At 38.8% G+C, this 17,867-nt stretch overlaps 1 protein-coding gene across 2 annotated transcripts in view; it reads left to right on the top strand.

Annotated features, from left to right (window-relative positions):
• CUL5 (cullin 5) overlaps positions 1–17,867 on the top strand; it is a 57,389-nt gene that overhangs the window by 12,184 nt on the left and 27,338 nt on the right. For both annotated transcript variants that reach the window (XM_090029739.1, XM_090029749.1), the window contains exons 2-8: positions 2,541–2,650; positions 6,995–7,094; positions 8,731–8,907; positions 13,559–13,700; positions 15,517–15,662; positions 15,738–15,818; positions 16,188–16,281. In XM_090029739.1, the coding sequence (XP_089885865.1) occupies positions 2,541–2,650; positions 6,995–7,094; positions 8,731–8,907; positions 13,559–13,700; positions 15,517–15,662; positions 15,738–15,818; positions 16,188–16,281 (850 nt within the window). The remainder of the gene's footprint in view (positions 1–2,540; positions 2,651–6,994; positions 7,095–8,730; positions 8,908–13,558; positions 13,701–15,516; positions 15,663–15,737; positions 15,819–16,187; positions 16,282–17,867) is intronic.

Below are 17,867 nucleotides of genomic sequence, written 5' to 3'. Positions count from 1 at the left end.
CTCCCCCGTGCAGATCTGGGGTCATACACCTGCTGCCATGCCCTCCGGAGGAGCTACTGGAAGAGCAGATCCCGGACCGGCAGCACGCAGTGGTGGGAGCCCCGCTCCCAGAGTCCTGTGGCCTTGCCCCCCCCCCCACTGGGCAGCTTGTCCAATTCCTCCCTTGCTGTGGGGGCATTGATCTACTCCCCACGCTCCTTCCCTCTGCCCACCACAGCAGACTTACCAGCCTGAGGAAGCTGTGTCCAATGTCAAGGACTCCTGCCTATATAGTTTATGGCATATCTCTGAATAGGCGCCAAATCTCTGGATCCAAATTGGCCAAATTGAATTGGGACAGTGCCAAATACTTCCTGATTCGTACAGGCCTGGAAGATAGCCCTCCAGCCCACTTGAGTTTGACACCCCTGATGTAAATGATCCTTTTTCCTTCCTCCACATCCACCATTTTGTGCTACCAGTGTAGTCTGTGTACCTGGAAAAAAAGTATGGTTGCCAGTTCCTGGCTGCCATTTTGGCCCAGTTTTAATTTATGCTCGGATACAGCCCTACATGGTGATCCTGGGACTGGGGCGGAGGGGTAAAAGCGGGGTAGAAGGTGCAAAAAGTATACAGCAATTATGTGATTGTACACCATCCTTGTATTGCTTTCCTTTAACCTATGTTCTGTGCACCTTTGCTGTAACAGGATCTGGCCCGATTATGATTTGCATTGTCCACTGAGCCCAAGAAGTTGAATACTTTTCAATTAGTAATTTTTGTGGTTATATTTTAAATAGTTATTTTAATAAAGTAACAGTAGGGTTATTAGTATGAATATTTACTGACCTACCTTTATACAAAAGAAGAAAAAATAATTCAATGTCATCTAATGAAACAAATGTCTTAAGAAGTTGGTTTCCTGGGTGGTCTGATAGAGGAAGGAGCCTGTAGAAATCTGAAGGACAGTAACTCCTAAACCTTCAGGATAGGAAACTATTCCTATGGCAACAATTTTTTTTCTTAAATAAGAATGCAGCACAACAAGGACACCCAACCTATGGGGAAAGCAGAGCATTCAGTATAATATTAAGAGAGATTAACCATTTTAAGAAAGCATGAATGTGCTCTGACTTGCCATGCTGTAAGTGGTCAATCTCAAACTTTGCCAAATAATTTTTTTAGCTAGAAGTAATTTAATTTCAGAGAACTGTCACTTCCACTAAATTTTGTACTCTTGGGAATAGTCTGGGTCTTAGAGAAAACCACGTGTTGCATTTTAGCGTGGGTACTTGCTTCGTGGTAACTTTCTGAATAATTAATACAGAACTTCTCAAGAAAATCCAGATTCCCTGGGTCAAGCCACACTGGTGACTGAGTCTGTCAAGAATGTATCAAACGTCTTAATTTTTTTACTTGTAAGGGTGATTTAAGCTCCCTCAGACAGAATATGTTCTGTATGATATTTCAGTGCCTCGTGTTTATATTGATTCTTACTCTGAATGCTACTCCAAGATCAGAAAAAATAGGTTAAGAATGGAGTTCTAGTTTGTACTATGTTTTCCCCTGATTCTCAAATGCATCCAACAAGGAGTTGAGGAGTTGTTGGTGGGTGGGTGTGGTTGTGTGTGGGGGGGTGTTTTTTTTTTTTGTTTGTTTGTTTGTTTTTTAAGTTTCCTGATTTCTCTACTCAGGTTTTTATGGAGAAGTGTATGTTTCTGTTGCATTATCTCTCAAGACTGATTGAATTAAACGTTTAGTAAACCATGGTCCTCTGGAGTAAAGACTGTCATTCTTAATATCAGAACTGTATAATATCTGTAAATGGTTTTTAAGTCTATTAAAATGCATTTGGGTATCTTATCCTAAAGCTATATCACAAAATAGTCATAGTTTGGAATCATTAAAATGTGTGACACATCTAATGGCTAAAATATATTCATCATTACTACTGTATTCTGAATACAATACAGATTTTTGTTATATATCTCTAACTTACTGAGACCAGGATGGTAAGATTCTCACTGACAGAAAAGTACGTGTGGCATCTTATTTCCCCCCCCCCCCCAAAAAAAAAAGTCCTGGCTTGGAAAATGTAGTTCAGCTTTGGTACAGGTACTTCAGATGGTGCAAATGCATGATAATGAAGAGCTCATAATATATTAAGTTAAACTGCAGTTTGTGGAATTCTGCAATCCTTAGAAATTTTAAATAGCAATATTAAGTTTGTCTCTTAGTATAAGCTTGACTTATTTTTTCATATACAATCAACCATTTAATTTATATATTAATGTTTTCTTGGCAAACGTTTTAAATTAATGTGTGTGGAAAAGTAACTTTTACAGTTCCTTAAAGTGGTTCATAATTCTGAAGTTTTTGTCCAAATTTTATTTAGTATTGTATAGCTATTTGCTTGCTTAGTTTATTGCTGTAGTAATTCGTAACTTTTGTTAAAAGGATATATTAGCAAATGTGAAAAAAGCTCCAACTGTCATAACAAACTTAGATTCATTTTTACTTGACTTGCATTTAAATTTTGTTTTTTGTTTCTTTTTGTAAAGAATAAAGGTTCACTTCAATTTGAAGACAAATGGGATTCCATGCGCCCCATTGTTCTGAAGCTTTTGCGCCAGGAATCTGTCACCAAACAGCAGTGGTTTGATCTATTTTCGTAAGTATTTTTTTTTAAGCTGGAGTTCTTGAATACCTGGATGGAAAGTAAGATATAATATCACTTGTAGAAATCACGTAAAATCAGCGTGCTCACAGGCAAAACATTGCAAAAATTTCTAGTTAATTCAGTTCTTCTAAACAGTAGCGCGGCTGTTTTGCATTTTTTTTTTTATTGCAATTGCATAAAGTTTTACACAGACTGAAAGCACAGGGTTCTTGGTTCTTCAGTTGATAATATGTTATATGTGCCCACAAGCCTTTCACAGTGTTATTGGAAAGAGGAGTACATATCATTTCATGCTTTGATAGTAAAGTTTGCATACATGAGCAAGCCTACCATGGGACAGCTAGCCATCTTTGCTCTGACACTGAAGCTAGAAATGACTTACGATAAAAAATTTTAAATACTTAAAGCACTCTTAAATGTTTTACTTTTTTTACTCTTTATTTATAGGCTGCAGATAATCTTTCCCTTCAAAGAGATTGCATTTCAAGCTACATATACAATGTTATGGCTGTTATATAACAAGAATTGGCAACCCCTGGCACGTGTGCCAAAGAATGGCATGCAAGGCCATTTTGCTTGGCATATCAACACTCACCTTGGCTGTGGGCAGCTGCTGCTAGCAATGAAGCCTGGGGTGCTCCCGGCAGGCAGCTGGACATGCAGCCTGAGCTCCATGGTGGGCAGCAGCTACCCAGAGGCTGGGCTGGCTGCAGGGGTGATGCCAGCTTCTTTTCAGGGGGTGTCTGTGCTGTGGGTGGGTGGGGGGCGGTCTGGGGTTGCACTGCCTCAGGCCGCTGCACCGCCATCCACCCAGAGGGGTGTGTGCAGCAGCACTGACACACAACCTGGGTGGGGTCCTGGAGCCCAGTGCATGGGCAGCACTGGAGGGGGGAGTGTTGAGGGGGCTATAGCCACCCCAGAATTAGCCTTAACCCCCCCCCCCCCCCCCCATAGCCACCCCTCCATCACTGCCAGGCTGCTGCAGCCTGCCCCATAAAGCTGACCCCACCCCACTCCTGCCCAGGAAGTTAGTGCTTTTCTCTTTCCCTTTCTCTCATCTCCTTTTTTCTCTTTCCTCTCCTTTCTCCCTCTTCTTTTTCTTTTTTCTTTCTCTTTTTTCTCTCTCTCTCATCACAACATGCTGAACAAAAAATACACAACAACAAAGGTAGTATATGAAGTTTTATTTATTGTGACCAGATTTAGAATTTTTAGAAAACCTGGTATTTACTGTAGAAAAACAAACTAAAAGAAGGAAAGCAAAAACCAAAAAATAAAACAATGCTTATGATTATGTACCTGTAGCCCTGGGTTTTTGTTTTTTTCTGGCAGTCCAGCAGCTTACATTGCCGTTTTTTGACAATCTGACCAAAAGTCTTGCCATCTCTGTTATATAAGTTACTCTTCTTGCAGTGTACCTCTTGCTCCCTCCCTTTGGCTAAGGCTGTTACTATTTCACCCTTACCTTGTTACCAAGCATGGGTTTCCTGCTTAAGTTGTGCATGTTGCTGCTTGTTAAAACAAAGGATGCAGGTAGTTTTACAGTCTTGTAGTGTGTCCACAGTGGTTGCCAAAAACATGACTTGGTTAAGGATGCAGAATTGTTCAGTTGTAACATTATTTTCATTCATTCATAACCATCTGAACAATTTTCCTTTGGGGCTGAGAATTTCCATCTTTAATTTCTGGTAAAAGATGAACTGTATAGGACAACTTTAGCAATTACATAACTCAAGATTACATAAGATCAAGATAAAAGAAACTCATCTTAACTGATCCCCAGTCCTGATTCAAAGCTGTTGATTCAGCTTAAAGAAGTTATTTCCAACTTAGATATTTTGAAGCAAATTCTATAATGGAACATAAGCTTCATTTGACGTTCCTTTCTCAGTTTAGTTGGGGAAAATCTTTGAGGCCTGGGTTTTGGGGATCGGCAGTGTTTTTGAGCAGAGGGCCTCAATCATGACCTGGAATTTCGACATGCCAGGAATTGATGCAGGGGAGTTGCAAGGGGCCTGATCCTTGTTGTGACAATACAGTGCTGGCCCCTTCCCTTCCATCCGCCCCGAGGCATGTGCGCCAAATAAAATGCCTTTGTGTGCCACGATTTGGTACCAGAGGTTGCCTACCTCCTGGTCTAATTAATTTTCAGACCAATATTGTTAACGTGTGCAATGTCTTTTGCACATTCTGGTTTCATAAGGGTTTTTTTCACTTAGTTAAAAAAAATGCCATTCTTAGCAGAATATTGAATTAATATAAATTAATGCTTTTAAGTTATCGTTACAGCTTTGGCAGACATGCTCTTGGTGGTTTAAAAGATGACAATGAATCAAAATGGATTCTTGTTGCACATTATTTGATATGAACCTTGGCGGTATAAGTGAGGGCATAGTTGGGGCCATAGAATCCTGCATGTGGTTGATGGATGTCTGGACTGTCATTTAGGAAATAGATGTCTTTCCTTGAGGATCAAATCTGATCTAGGTACAGTGACACAGTGATGCCAATATTGGTTTCTCTTTCAGACTAGAAATGTACTTTAAAAAGCTACAAATGTCATAGAACATTAATGTTGCCTTGATGAAAGTTTTGAGGTACTTGATACCTCTGAGCTCATGTTTCTTATGAGGTCAATTTCCTTTGCACAGCCCATAAACTGCAAGCTGTAGTGGTGGACTCTGAATTTTTTTTCAAAGTGAAGGTGCATCTGAGAGTTACATGAAAGGTTGTGTGTAATCTATGGTGAGCAACATATATCTGTTAATGATGGTAATTACCTCACAATAAAAGTAACATTAGGAAAGTATTGAAGTCTTCCATTTTCTATAAGTATTGCTTTGAAAAGAAGAACTTGTTTTACTTTGTTTAGCTTCTCCCCTTCACTTTCCTTTCCATATCTTGCTGTCCTTGTTTCATTTCTAACTGCCTGGTCCTTTTCTCTGATTGTATGTTTTCCTGTTGCATGGTCTTCATGGGTTTTTTTTATGTGTTAACTAACCTCCATGCCTCGTGGAATGCTGCTTTGCTGTTGGTTTTCCCTATTCCCCTCCCCCCCGCCCAAAGCCCTTGAATTTTTTTTGTTGTTGTTCTTTTTTTTTCCTTCTAATTAAGGGCAGTTCAGATGGTGATTGGCATCTGTAATTCCAAAGTGCATTCTCCTCTTAAGCATGAATGGATTCTGATGGAAGCTTGCTTTTCGTATTCCCATTTGATTCTACAGGTGCCTGGGCACCGTATGGTAAAGAACCTGGTTGTATTGAAGCACTGAAAATCAGGTCCCAGTGTCAGGATTGATCAGCAGTGATTTGGTAGTTAGTTTGAAAACTGTTGACTTAATGACTTCTTGCATCCCCTCTAGATTCACTTAAAAGGAAAAGGTGGAACTCCATCACATTTGGACTGCTGATGCTTTTTCTGTTGCTTGCCTGCCACTCCTGTTAATGTCCTTCTCCAGAAGCTTTTATCCGTAGCTGTCAAAAATTATGGAAAGGACCTGCATAGTATTGACTTTGATTTCCTTGAGATGTATGGCCTTTTAAAATGTTTTGTTTCAGCTTTGTTAAGTTAGGACTCCTTCCAGAAGTATTGGAGCATGCCTGATGGGAGACTGTTGAGTTCACCAAGCGCATGCTTTGGTCCCGTTCTTGCAATCGGATCCTTGCCTAGAACCCTATTAAAATCAGTGGCTAGTTTGTTTTCCATGTAATAGGGAATCCAATAGGGATCCAGTTTTAGGATAAGAGCTATTTTACATGCTCACACAGCAGTTCTTCAGGTTTGTGGTTCTCATGTGCATACTAAACACCATGGTATTTCGATGTTTTAAATGGCTCTGGGGACCTTAATTCTGGGAATGGCAAAAAGCCTTTTTGTTTAAGGACAAACACAAGTCAAGAGATTTATGTTCCTTTCCTTGGTCTGCCACAGACTTCCTGTGTGACCTTGGTCAAGTCATTTAGACTTTCAGGGATTTCTAATTTCCTAGAAGTAAAATGAGTTATTTCCCTTTCTCCTTCTAGTCATGCTGTCACTAATATTTCTAAAAAAAACAAAACCAAAAAAACCCCACTATGGGATATTCAAATAGAAGGTGGAGTTATTGTACACAGTAATTTAATAGTGCTTTCCTTTTCAAACCTCAGTGTTGAAGTGAATGTTAAATAGTTTATGTTGTGACTTGGAAAAAGGTTTGTGCTCTTATTCATAGATATGCTCTGAGAGTACACACATTTTTCTTAGAACTGTGTTAGTTGTAATAATTTAGACTTTGTAAATTTCTGCTTTAAATGGTAAGTGTACCTTGTACTGAAAGATAGATGCATTCTTTTCTAGGGATGTGCATGCAGTTTGCTTGTGGGATGATAAGGGTCCAGCAAAAATCCATCAGGCTTTGAAAGAAGATATCCTTGACTTCATTAAACAGGCACAGGCAGTAAGTTCTCAACAGTCTGTCATTTTTATATATCTATATCTGTTATATAAAAAACAAAACTAGAACCCAACTAGTTGGGATGCCAAATGTATCTTGTTTCAGGAACTTTTTAAAAATAATCTAATTGCCTCTTAGATATTGGTGTATTTTTGAAGGTCATAAACTGAAGAACCTATTATTAACCTAATCACTTACCCTGAGCATTACTTTCGCCCAGAAGTCAAAGTTCGTCCCTCAATGGTCTTGAAAATGCAGCAACAATGATTGTTATGCTGTGTGGGAGTTTTGGCCATTATTTTTATTGTATTGGGTATTACTTATGGATTCTCCTTGGGAATATTACTTCACATACTTGTCCCTTTGACTTCCAGCAGTAGATGTTCTTATTCATAAATCTTGACTTCAGGCAAAATGAAGCATTAGAGGGGTCTCTTTGTTTTCATTAGAAAAAGATGAAAAAGATACAACAAAAAACCCTTTCTACTTTTGGTTTTGTTTTGTCTAGAAAAATCACTATAGGGTATGCTGCTAGCAATTATTCCATGCCCCTCAGTAAAGGAGATAAAATTAAGATGATGTAATTTTTTTAAAAAAGATTAGAAACATTGCATTTAGCTGCCAGTTTTTTCAAACCAGAAACTCTGTTAAGAAGAATATATCATCTGTAAATAGACATTTTCAAGAGTTAATCTTTATTCTCTAACTATTTTTACCTACCTTCGATACTACAATTGCATGTTTTATAATTTTGTTTGAGAACAAGTCAAGTGTATTCTGCTGCCTTACCATGCTGCTTAAACTACTAGCTTGGCAAATTCAACAGACCTTTGCCTGTTTTGGTAGTTCAGCTGTTTTAGTCTACTGTTAACTTGAAACCTGATTTTGTGCACTTAAAATGCATAAGAGATGTTCAGAATAGTGTGTTGGGGGGAGAGCTTTTTTAAAGTGTTAAAGATCTTCAAAAACAAAAGTTTAGAAACTTAAAATGTATTCCTCTTAAAATCATTCATGCTATTAAGGGCCTTTTTTCTTGAACCCACACCCCTTTCTTATCAAGCCCCCGATAAAACCAAAGCGCTTAAATTCAGATGTGTTTGACTTGACTGTCTTGTTTTCAGACCCTGTGTGTTCTGCGTTGATTAGTGGTTTTTGAATATTGCCTATTGCAGTGATTCCCTACCTTGTAGCATTTATGATCGGACTGCCATAAATGTTAAATAAGGTAGCTTTGTAAATTTAGTCAAGTAAATAGCATTTGATTCAACTTTCTGCTGTGTGTGAAGCAGTAACAGTCCTTGAAAACTTTCCAACATAGACTTGTCATATAGATATAGCCCCATCTGTGGACATCCTTAGTTTAGTAAAACTATGGGTTTTCTCAGGTTAGTTTTAACACTTTTATACACGACTAAAACTGTTTAAACAAAGAAGTCTGCATGCATATGTCAGCATAAGAATGTTATCATTTTAGTTGTCTTGTAAAATTTACTGCTTAGGTTCTGTTGAATGTTTTCCTTCACAGACAAAACTATACATTGCATCTTTACAGGGGTTTTGTTTTTTGGTCGGTTTTTTGGGGGGGAGGGGGTTGGTTTTTTGGGTTTTTTTCACAAATGAACTCTCTTTTCTCTTTCAGAGAGTGCTGAGTCATCAAGATGATACAGCTTTACTAAAAGCATACATAGTGGAGTGGCGCAAATTCTTTACACAGTGTGATATCTTGCCTAAACCATTTTGTCAGTTAGAAATTACTTTAATGGGTAAGCAGGGCAGCAACAAGAAATCCAATGTAGAAGACAGTATTGTTCGAAAGGTGAGTGATGTTTAATCAGTTTTGTAGTGAACCATTAAAATTATATGTATTTATAGTGCCAAGGGACTTGCAGCTGAGTTGAAATTGTAATATCCCTATGGTACTGGAATATAACTGCTCAAATGTGCTGGCCAAAATGATGATAACCTTGCAAGTTCTGTTCCTCTTACTTCCACTTATTGCGTTTTTGTTTTTTTTGCTGTTCCTGATTTAGTGTTTGTCTTTCCCTGAAGATTTCCTTCATTTGCTCGGAGCACACTTTTTGCAATTTTTAAAGTTACAACTCTTACTAAAAAACAGAAAACCCCACTCTCATACATATAGCACTTTTTCTGCTAGTGGGGCAAGTAAACGCGCATTTGTCTGGTATTTCTATGTTCATGACTTGCAGATCTACTTGTCTAGTCCACATACCTTTCCTTCCATCCAGATTAACATTTTGACGTCTCTAAAATCTCATCATGGATAACTAGCCATCGTTACCTCAGGCTTAAAATGGCTGAAATAGGGCTCTTAATCTTTCCACACTACCCAAACTTTTTGTGTTTTAATATTGAGGGAATAGAAGGGCCCAAAATTAACTATATTAACATGACTATTGCCATGCAATATTAACCAACTGAACTTTCTGGGTTTTGAGTACAGATTTCAGCCTATTTAATCCTGTGGTAAACAGTCACCATTTAACCTTTTTAATAAAAATGGGAGGAGGGGAGAGGAGAGGAAACAGTTAAAATATTTAAAATGTTAAGAAAGGCCTTTATCATTCTATTTTTTTCACTTTCTCTTTAGTTGAAGAGTGTTTTTTAAGGGGGAAAAAACCATGGTCGACATTCTTTCAGATGTTGTTGTTGTTTCAGATAGTTGTTGACACTTTTTACCTTTTGGAGACAAAGTTGAGATGGGCCAGAACAGCGATAATAACTTTTTCTTGTAGCCCAATATTGCTTCTTAGCTGGACATGCAAAGTTTAACAGTAATGGTTAAAAAATATTGCTGCTTTTTCTGTTACTGACTCGCTTCTAGTCTTATTACTAGAGAAAGGCAGGCATTGGAACAGTTCTGTTAGCCATTCTGAGACCAGGCAAACACTAGACCCATCAAATGCTGGTTCAGAATGACTGTAACCAATGTGTTTGGTCACTGACTGACAGCAGTCTTGGCTGGCTAAGCCAGGCATTAAACAGAAAGCAAAAGAGAGGAAAGAAGGAAGGTGGGTCAGGGAAAGGACAAAATACAGAGAGGGTGACAGCTGAAATGCAAGACTCATAGTCTAGCTCTTTACCATCTTTGTTGATGTCAGCGATATAATCCTGGTCTCTGGCTTCTTTTTAAGTCAAGGTAACTTTTGGAATCAGGGCAGTAAAGGCCTGCTGGTAGATCTAAGGTTCCCTACCCTATCTATCCTCTGTTATCTGGTACTGAAATACTGATTCCTGTCTCCAATCAGTCTGGTCTTATCCTTTAAGCCTGCTTGAAAATCTAACAGCTGTACTCAGTTCTACAAGCCGCCATACTGTCTTGCAAGATTGAGGAGTTACAAAATACTTTACCACTGTAGAACTACAGATGTAGCATAGCTACCACCTGTCATACTGACCAGTATTGTCTTGTTGGGTTCTTGTGCTGTCCCTTCTGTCTGTATCCCTTTTGACACTGTAGGCTTTGTTTGGAGCAGGGCTTGTATTTTTGTTGTTTGTACAGAGCCCAGCCCAGTGGAGTCCTAATTAGGTCTCCCTGGTGCCTACAAATAGATCACAGTGACGTCACCCCTACAGATTGGTATCACACTTAAATTTTCTGGCCCATAATGAAACAGCAGCATGATAGATAAATTAAGCTCCAGCCAGTCCTTGGCAAGGCAAAGAAAGCTGTAACAGGATGCTTGATGTGGTAATTCAGAAAGAATCCCTGGTGCTCTGGGTAGAAGAAGGTTCATTTCCCACACTTTGTGAAGGTATGGAGTTTATACTCAAAATAGTATGAATTTGCATTGAATCTTGGATCTAGTGGGAATTAGAAAAGTGAACAGGTCTGTCCATACCCAGAGAATATTTTCTAGACTAAATGGGCAGAGATAGGAGTATGTTGGTGCCATAACTGCATTTTTGATGCTTAAAATTAGTTGTTTTGTTTTCTTAGCATCTGTTAACTTGTTTCCCTAAAATTTCTGTTTTTTATTGTTTTCTTAAATGTAACTTTGAAAGTTCTGCTGACCTGGAGAGAGGCTTTTAAATATTCTTTTCTTGCTTTACAACAGAGGTACTCAACCTCTGACCGTGGGCCAAGCGGCCTGCAGAGCCATCCTATTTGGCCTGCAGGGCTCCCCATGGGGCAGAAAATTTGGCAGTGGGGAAGCAGTGGCCATCAATACTGTCATCCTCCCCCCTGTCAGATTCCCAAACCCCAAGATCTGCGCTGCTGGTTGCAGTTGGACAACACCTCTTCCGTCGTATCTGGATTGGGGCTAGGCCCCACCACTTTCCCCTTCTGACTCTCTCCCTTTCCCTACTGCAGGGCTGAGTTGGGGCCAGGCCACCCTCCCTTCCTCCCCCCAGCCTTGCGGAACCAGGCCATGTCTTCTTTTTCCCATGGGGCCAGAGTGCAGCTGGACTGTCCCGCACCCCCCTCCCCCCACATGGCTGGATAGTGCCTACCACAGTGGTGCTAGTGCCAGATTGGGACCACTGGTGGGATCTGGCCTGTGGATGGATGGGGTGCTGCCCACCTGGCTTACTGGGGGAAAAAGGTTGAGCACCCCTGCCTTAGAAGAAATGTTTCTTTATTCTCTTTCTCTTCTCCATTATCAATAAATTTCTTGAGCCAAGATTACTGTTACTTAACTGTGAACTGGCAGACTGATTTTTTTTTTAAGGCAGAGGGGAGAGGAGGGTACAAGAGGGTAGTGCTTGCTTTCTTCTTCTTTCTTTTTTTTTAAGATTTTGAAATGCAGCAGTGTGTAAAAACCCATATATTTTACAGTTTAAATTTAATGCGATGAGCTCCTGCAGTTTCATACCCCAAAGGGAATAATACCCCTCTAGGCAGTCAAGGGGTAAATGCCATAGTGCTGGGTGCAGTCTCTTGTATGTTCTTTCTCAGTGATTGCATGGGCCATTAAATATCAAAAATATTTCAGCTGTCTACTCTGACTTCCTTTAAAAATTTAATCTCAACTTCAATATGCATGTTTCCTTTACATCTTTATATGCCTTTTTAAATACAAAAGGAGAGAGTAACTGAAGAAACATGGTTTTAATGACAGTCCAAAATTGTGGAATATTTTAAACAATAATTCACTTGCTGCAGCTTCTGATTGCAATGTCAAAAATGAAATTTAAGAATTTGTTCACACAGGACTATCATGCAGAGACTGAAGCTATTTTTCCTACCTTAACTTTTCTAAACACACATCAGAGATTCATTGTAGTTAGTTCCCTAATATACAGAAAGGTCTAGAACATAGGATTTTAATTTTTTCCCCAAATTTTTATTTTAAAAAAGGCTGTGAAGAGCATTATCACAATTGTGGTGTGATAGATGAGGTTGTTCGCTTTCAGCTTTGCTCTCAGAGGAAGTTGATTAATGAACCAATAAGCACTTGATGTACTTAAAAACTTGAATTCATAATGATTAAAATCAAGCTTGGGGTACGAGAAGATTTTTAAAAAGTGATTAAGAGATGCCTTGAGAAAGATATAAAATGGTAAAGAACCAAGTCAGGAATTTTAAAATGCCAATTTTCAGGCATTCTGTCTGGCATAGTGGGGAGGAGGGGACAGAAAAAAACATGGCTTTTTTTTTTTTTAAGCAGGAATAATTTCTTAATAAATTGAGTTTTTAAAGATAAGATGCCCTTTGCATAAGTGCAATATAATTTATATATTATTGAATAACAGTGATTGGCTGCGTACAAAAATGACTGCCACCAATAAACATTCATTGTGGTTCACATGTAGCAGGTTAGATCTGATGTTGAGTTTTTATGGAAAAATCATGTGGAGGAATTGGTGCTTACCCAGAATCAAATAAAAGGAAAGCTATCCAATGACGTATATAATAACTCTCATACTTTGAGGGTTAGTTTAATAGGACACAACACACTGTACTATCTAGGTAACTTATTAATAGAAGAGTTTTATATTCTCACAAAAAGCAATGATTGTTCACATGGCAATGGATGTTAAGTTGTTTATGAAACATTAGAAAATAAGCAACTCTTTAATTTTGACTTACTTGAAAGATTCTATCATCTAAATTTTCCTCTGTTAAGGCTTTGAATCTGCCAGGTGCTGGGCTCCATTTAACATTTTTGCTCCCAAATTAACCCCTTTGTTTTGGGAATCTTTTTACAGTCTGCTCCTGGAAACGTATCAATTGAGATTGATAGTCAAGGGTTAAAGAAACACAGTAGGTAGATGCAATAATAAATTAACACCTGAATCACTGCCCTTTACTTCAGTGGAAGTGGAATCAAGCCCTTCAGATAGTAGAGCTAATGGCATCAATTAAAAAATAGATTCTAAAAAAATTGCTTAATTTCTGTTCCTAATGTCTTTGCATTTAGGGTAACAGTTGCTCGCATTCAGTTTGAAATTCTATGCACCCCTTTCTGATTTGATTTTCCCCCCCCCCCTTTCTTTTTATGTAGCTCATGCTAGATACATGGAATGAGTCCATATTCTCAAATATAAAGAATAGGCTTCAGGACAGTGCAATGAAGTTGGTCCATGCTGAAAGACTAGGCGAAGCTTTTGACTCTCAACTGGTTATTGGAGTTAGAGAATCATACGGTATGTCTCATGCAGAGTGATCTCAGCTGTGCCTGTTTTAATGTACTGTTGGGATCTGCTACACGTTCAAATTAAAACTGGACAGAAACCAGCTACAGAGTTGTTGCCCATTTTCAATCATTAACTTTTATAGCCGGTTGACTCTCTATGCTGGATAGTAGTTTTTATCATGTGATAATTACTTTTGCACATCTGATGGTCTAAATGTGTTGCATGATTAAACAGTTAATTGCATAATATTTGTAACAGGTAGCAGGGGCATCTTTGTTGACCTGGGGTGGGAAGTATCAGTGTTGTTGATTATTAGTACAAAAAAAACTCAAATGCATTTGCAATGACCAGTGAAAAACTTTCACTGGCAAGTGAATAGCTTATCCATCAGTTACTGTAAATTTGATGCTTACTTTTTTTTTTTTTAATGCAACCCTTGTTGCACAGAGAACCATTTAAAGCTAACAGCTCTGTCTTCATGAATTTGCAGACTGTTGGAATAGCTCTGCACACTTACGACTTTCATCTAAGTGGGATACTAATTTCAAATCTTTTGCCCGCTTTTTTTTCAACATTTCTGTATACAGGGACTTCTGAACTGATAAGGTAAGGTTGAAGGCTAAACCTTTGCAACCGCTGGCCTACTAAATGGCTTATGAAGGACCAGTTCTATAAACATGGTTTGAAATGGAAGTTTTCAAAGTGCGTTCTGCTGAATCTCACAGTTCTACACCAGGTCATTAGGAGTTCCACAAAGAGACTGGGGAGTAATGGCAGAGCAGGCCTGGAGATGGTATGCAGCCATTGCCAGGCCAAGTTAATGGGCTCTGCCAGTTGGCTCATGGAGCTAGGGGTAGGGGTTCCGTGGTAGAAGAAGTGATATGAAAGGAACTGACTTTTAGAACATTTGACTTCCTGTGACTTGAGGAAATTTGAAAACCAATGGTTTTTTAAAATCATCTGTCCCATGATGGTACCCACAGCCTGATCTAGCACTGGGGCGGGGAACTGAGCCTGGGCTCAGTTCACTTCCCCTGTGCTGCAGTCGGTTTCCCACAGCCCAGCCACGGGAGGTGGGGAGAGCCAGGGCTGCACTTCCAGATGCTGCTGGCAGCACAGCACTGGTTCTCCCCTGTCTCCCACTGCCTGGCTGCTGGCTGCTTTGAAACTTTTTTGAAATGTTTTGACTAGCCTTTTGTTTTGATTCGATTTTGCTGTTTTGAGCTCTAAATGAGTTGAAACAGTGTTGAATCAAAACAGCCGGCAAAATTTCTCACAGCCCTAGTATTTAGTTCACTCTGATCTTTCTTTGGCAACAGTTAAGATGAAGGGGAAAGATGGTTAAAGGCACAAAGGACTGCTAACTGTCCAATTTCTGTTGACAGATCAATGATCTGGGTATCCATTTCTAATGTGTGTGTTATTACTACTCTCGATAAGAACAGTACAGAACCAAAGGGAGGTTAGGAATCAGAAGAACAGCCTTGCATCATCTTTAGGAACTTGCAGGTTAGGCTGAGCATTCATAATGGCAATATGGTTTCATGCTGCAGTTAAAAAAAAAAAATTCTGTAATAATTCTGTTTGCTACATTTGCACTTGCCATATCTTAGATTTAGGAGAAGTGTGTGCAGCTCCAGTCAGTCTCTGGCTAGACAAATTTATTTTGCAACGGTGCCTAAACATCAGACTTCTCTGGTTTAGATTTAGGTTCTCGGGACACTAGCAGATTGTTTGGTTTAAAAGTGCTTTATCAACAAAAATAATGGAGTTTTTTTAAGTTGCATTAAAAGTGACACAAGATGTACGTTTTTTCTCTTTGCAGTTAACCTTTGTTCTAATCCTGAAGATAAACTTCAGATTTACCGGGATAACTTTGAGAAAGCATATTTGGATTCAACAGAGAGATTTTATAGAACACAAGCTCCTTCGTATTTGCAGCAAAATGGTGTACAGAATTATATGAAATATGTAAGTAAAACATATGATGACAACTGTTCTGTTATTGTTAGTTCTTAAAATGATTGGTATTCTGCTTCTGCACAGGCAGATGCTAAACTAAAAGAAGAAGAGAAAAGAGCACTAAGATACCTGGAAACAAGGCGTGAGTGTAACTCTGTAGAAGCGGTGAGTATAAAATGTTGTAAAACTATGTAATGTATTAAGAAAAGGTTTCTTGTCATGCTTTTGATCATTATTTGTTGTATGTTTTTTATTATAGTTATTCAGTATTGGAGCTTGCCTTTTATGAGCCTTATTTTTAAAAATTAATTTATTTAAAAAAAACAAACCAGTGCTATACACATTCACCAAGTGTAGATGTTTTGCACTATAGTAACTTCTATTTCATATACAAACCTTTGAGCACCTAATATTTTATTGAGCTATTGTTCATATAGACGGTAGTTTTAATGTTACAGTGAACTTTGAACGCCGTAGTTTGTTTTGCCTTTTAAAAGCTGTAATGAGCTAACTATTTATTTAATGCATTTTCAGCTTATGGAGTGCTGTGTGAATGCTCTGGTGACATCTTTTAAAGAGACAATTTTAGCAGAATGTCAAGGCATGATCAAACGAAATGAAACGGAAAGTAAGTGACGTTTTTTAAAAAAAATGCAGCGTGATATATGGCAAGGGATAAAAATAGGTTTGGTAGAGGTATCAGATTACTGATACCTGTTTTGTAACAGAGGCCAGCTGTGTTTGGTTGGAGTGATGCTTTTTTCCTTGAAGGCTAGTTGTGACCAAAGTGGGGGAGGGGGGTTTGTTTTTTTTACATCTGGTTTACTTTTGTTTTCTATGGTATGTTGTCTTCAATTTTAAAAGGAGATACCCAAAGCCTATTAAAGTCCTGCACGGACTTCAGATTGAACTAGAGTAATTAAAGTAGATTTCTTTTCTCCCTCTTCCTTGGGTGTGTGTTTTCTGATGTATTGCTCTTCGAGGTAGGGAGGGAAAGTCTGTCTGTTCCCACCTCCTCCTCTCACCCCACTCCATTATTGTGGGTCAGAGTTTGGTTTTGGTGAATGTACTGATCAGCTAATTAAAATCTCTACAAGACTTTGTTTTGCCTGCTCTTTCTTACAACTGATATCTCATTACCTGATAATTTTATAGGCTGATGCAATATACTGTTTGAAAGATGGTGGTCATAACTTTTCAGAAAGTTTGGAAACTTTTGCTTCTGGAAATTCTGGGTTCTGTGAGTGACTTCAGTGTGACTTGTGAAGGTGCTATCCAGTCAAGAAAGCAGACCCACACAAAGTCTTCAGGATTCAAAGGGGAATAAGGAAAGAGGAAATGAGTTTGATTATCCTGCAACTAGTTTATTACATATTAAAGCTTCACTAATTAAGTTTTGTAGCTGTACAAATGAGAAGTTGGAATTTTCAGCTTTGAATAGGGGGGAAAAAACATTCATTTCCAGGCTTGGCAGTTCACAAGAAATCTGGCCTTCAAACTCTGTTAGATGCACCCCTCAATCTAGTAATACTTTTTGTCACTTGTCCAAGGCTGATGAGACTATAAAGAATATAAGACTATAAATTTCAGACCTTGGAGACATACAGAAGGCTCATTTTGAACTCAGAATTTCTGGAGATGCCTCTTTGTAGAGGCACCTCAGATAAGACTTTCCTTAAACTTTTTTGCTTTTTGACATGCATTTCTCTGTCTCCATCACTTGACTGGTCCTTATCCATGTAATACTTTACACTTGATTGATATGTTAGATCTCTGCATCTTTCCCAACCAGCCCCTTCATGTTTTGCCCTTGGGGACACTCTTTCTGAACGCTGGCATTGCACCTGAACACTGGCATTGCCATTGCAGTGGCTCTCTCGTGGTTCAGCCAATCGTGCATTGTCCTCATTCTCCCCCTCATCTGTTTGGGATGGTTACCAACAGTTTTCCGAATGTGTGTTTTTTATACAATGTTTAATTGGGGAATGATCAGGATAAGTAAACTAAAAGTTTGGAGCCTTTTTTACTTCACCTATTTCTTCATCACAGTTTAATGCAGTGTAACTCTTGTGTTGATCACCTTGAAATAAAAGCTGCAGTTGGTAGATTCTTCTCCTGTGTCCTGGGCTCTGAAGTTTCTTCTTCTGAAGAAATTGAAAAGGGAGATCTTCTTTTTTGTGCTCCTCCTGGATGCAGTAGAAAGGAGGAAATTTT

The sequence above is a fragment of the Crocodylus siamensis genome, chromosome 1 (genome assembly GCF_052110815.1).
Source record: "Crocodylus siamensis isolate JL-2025a chromosome 1, ASM5211081v1, whole genome shotgun sequence".
NCBI classification, from domain to species: Eukaryota; Metazoa; Chordata; order Crocodylia; family Crocodylidae; genus Crocodylus; species Crocodylus siamensis.
The sequence above is the reverse complement of the archived record's forward strand: the minus strand, read 5'-3'. Positions and strand labels throughout refer to the sequence as shown.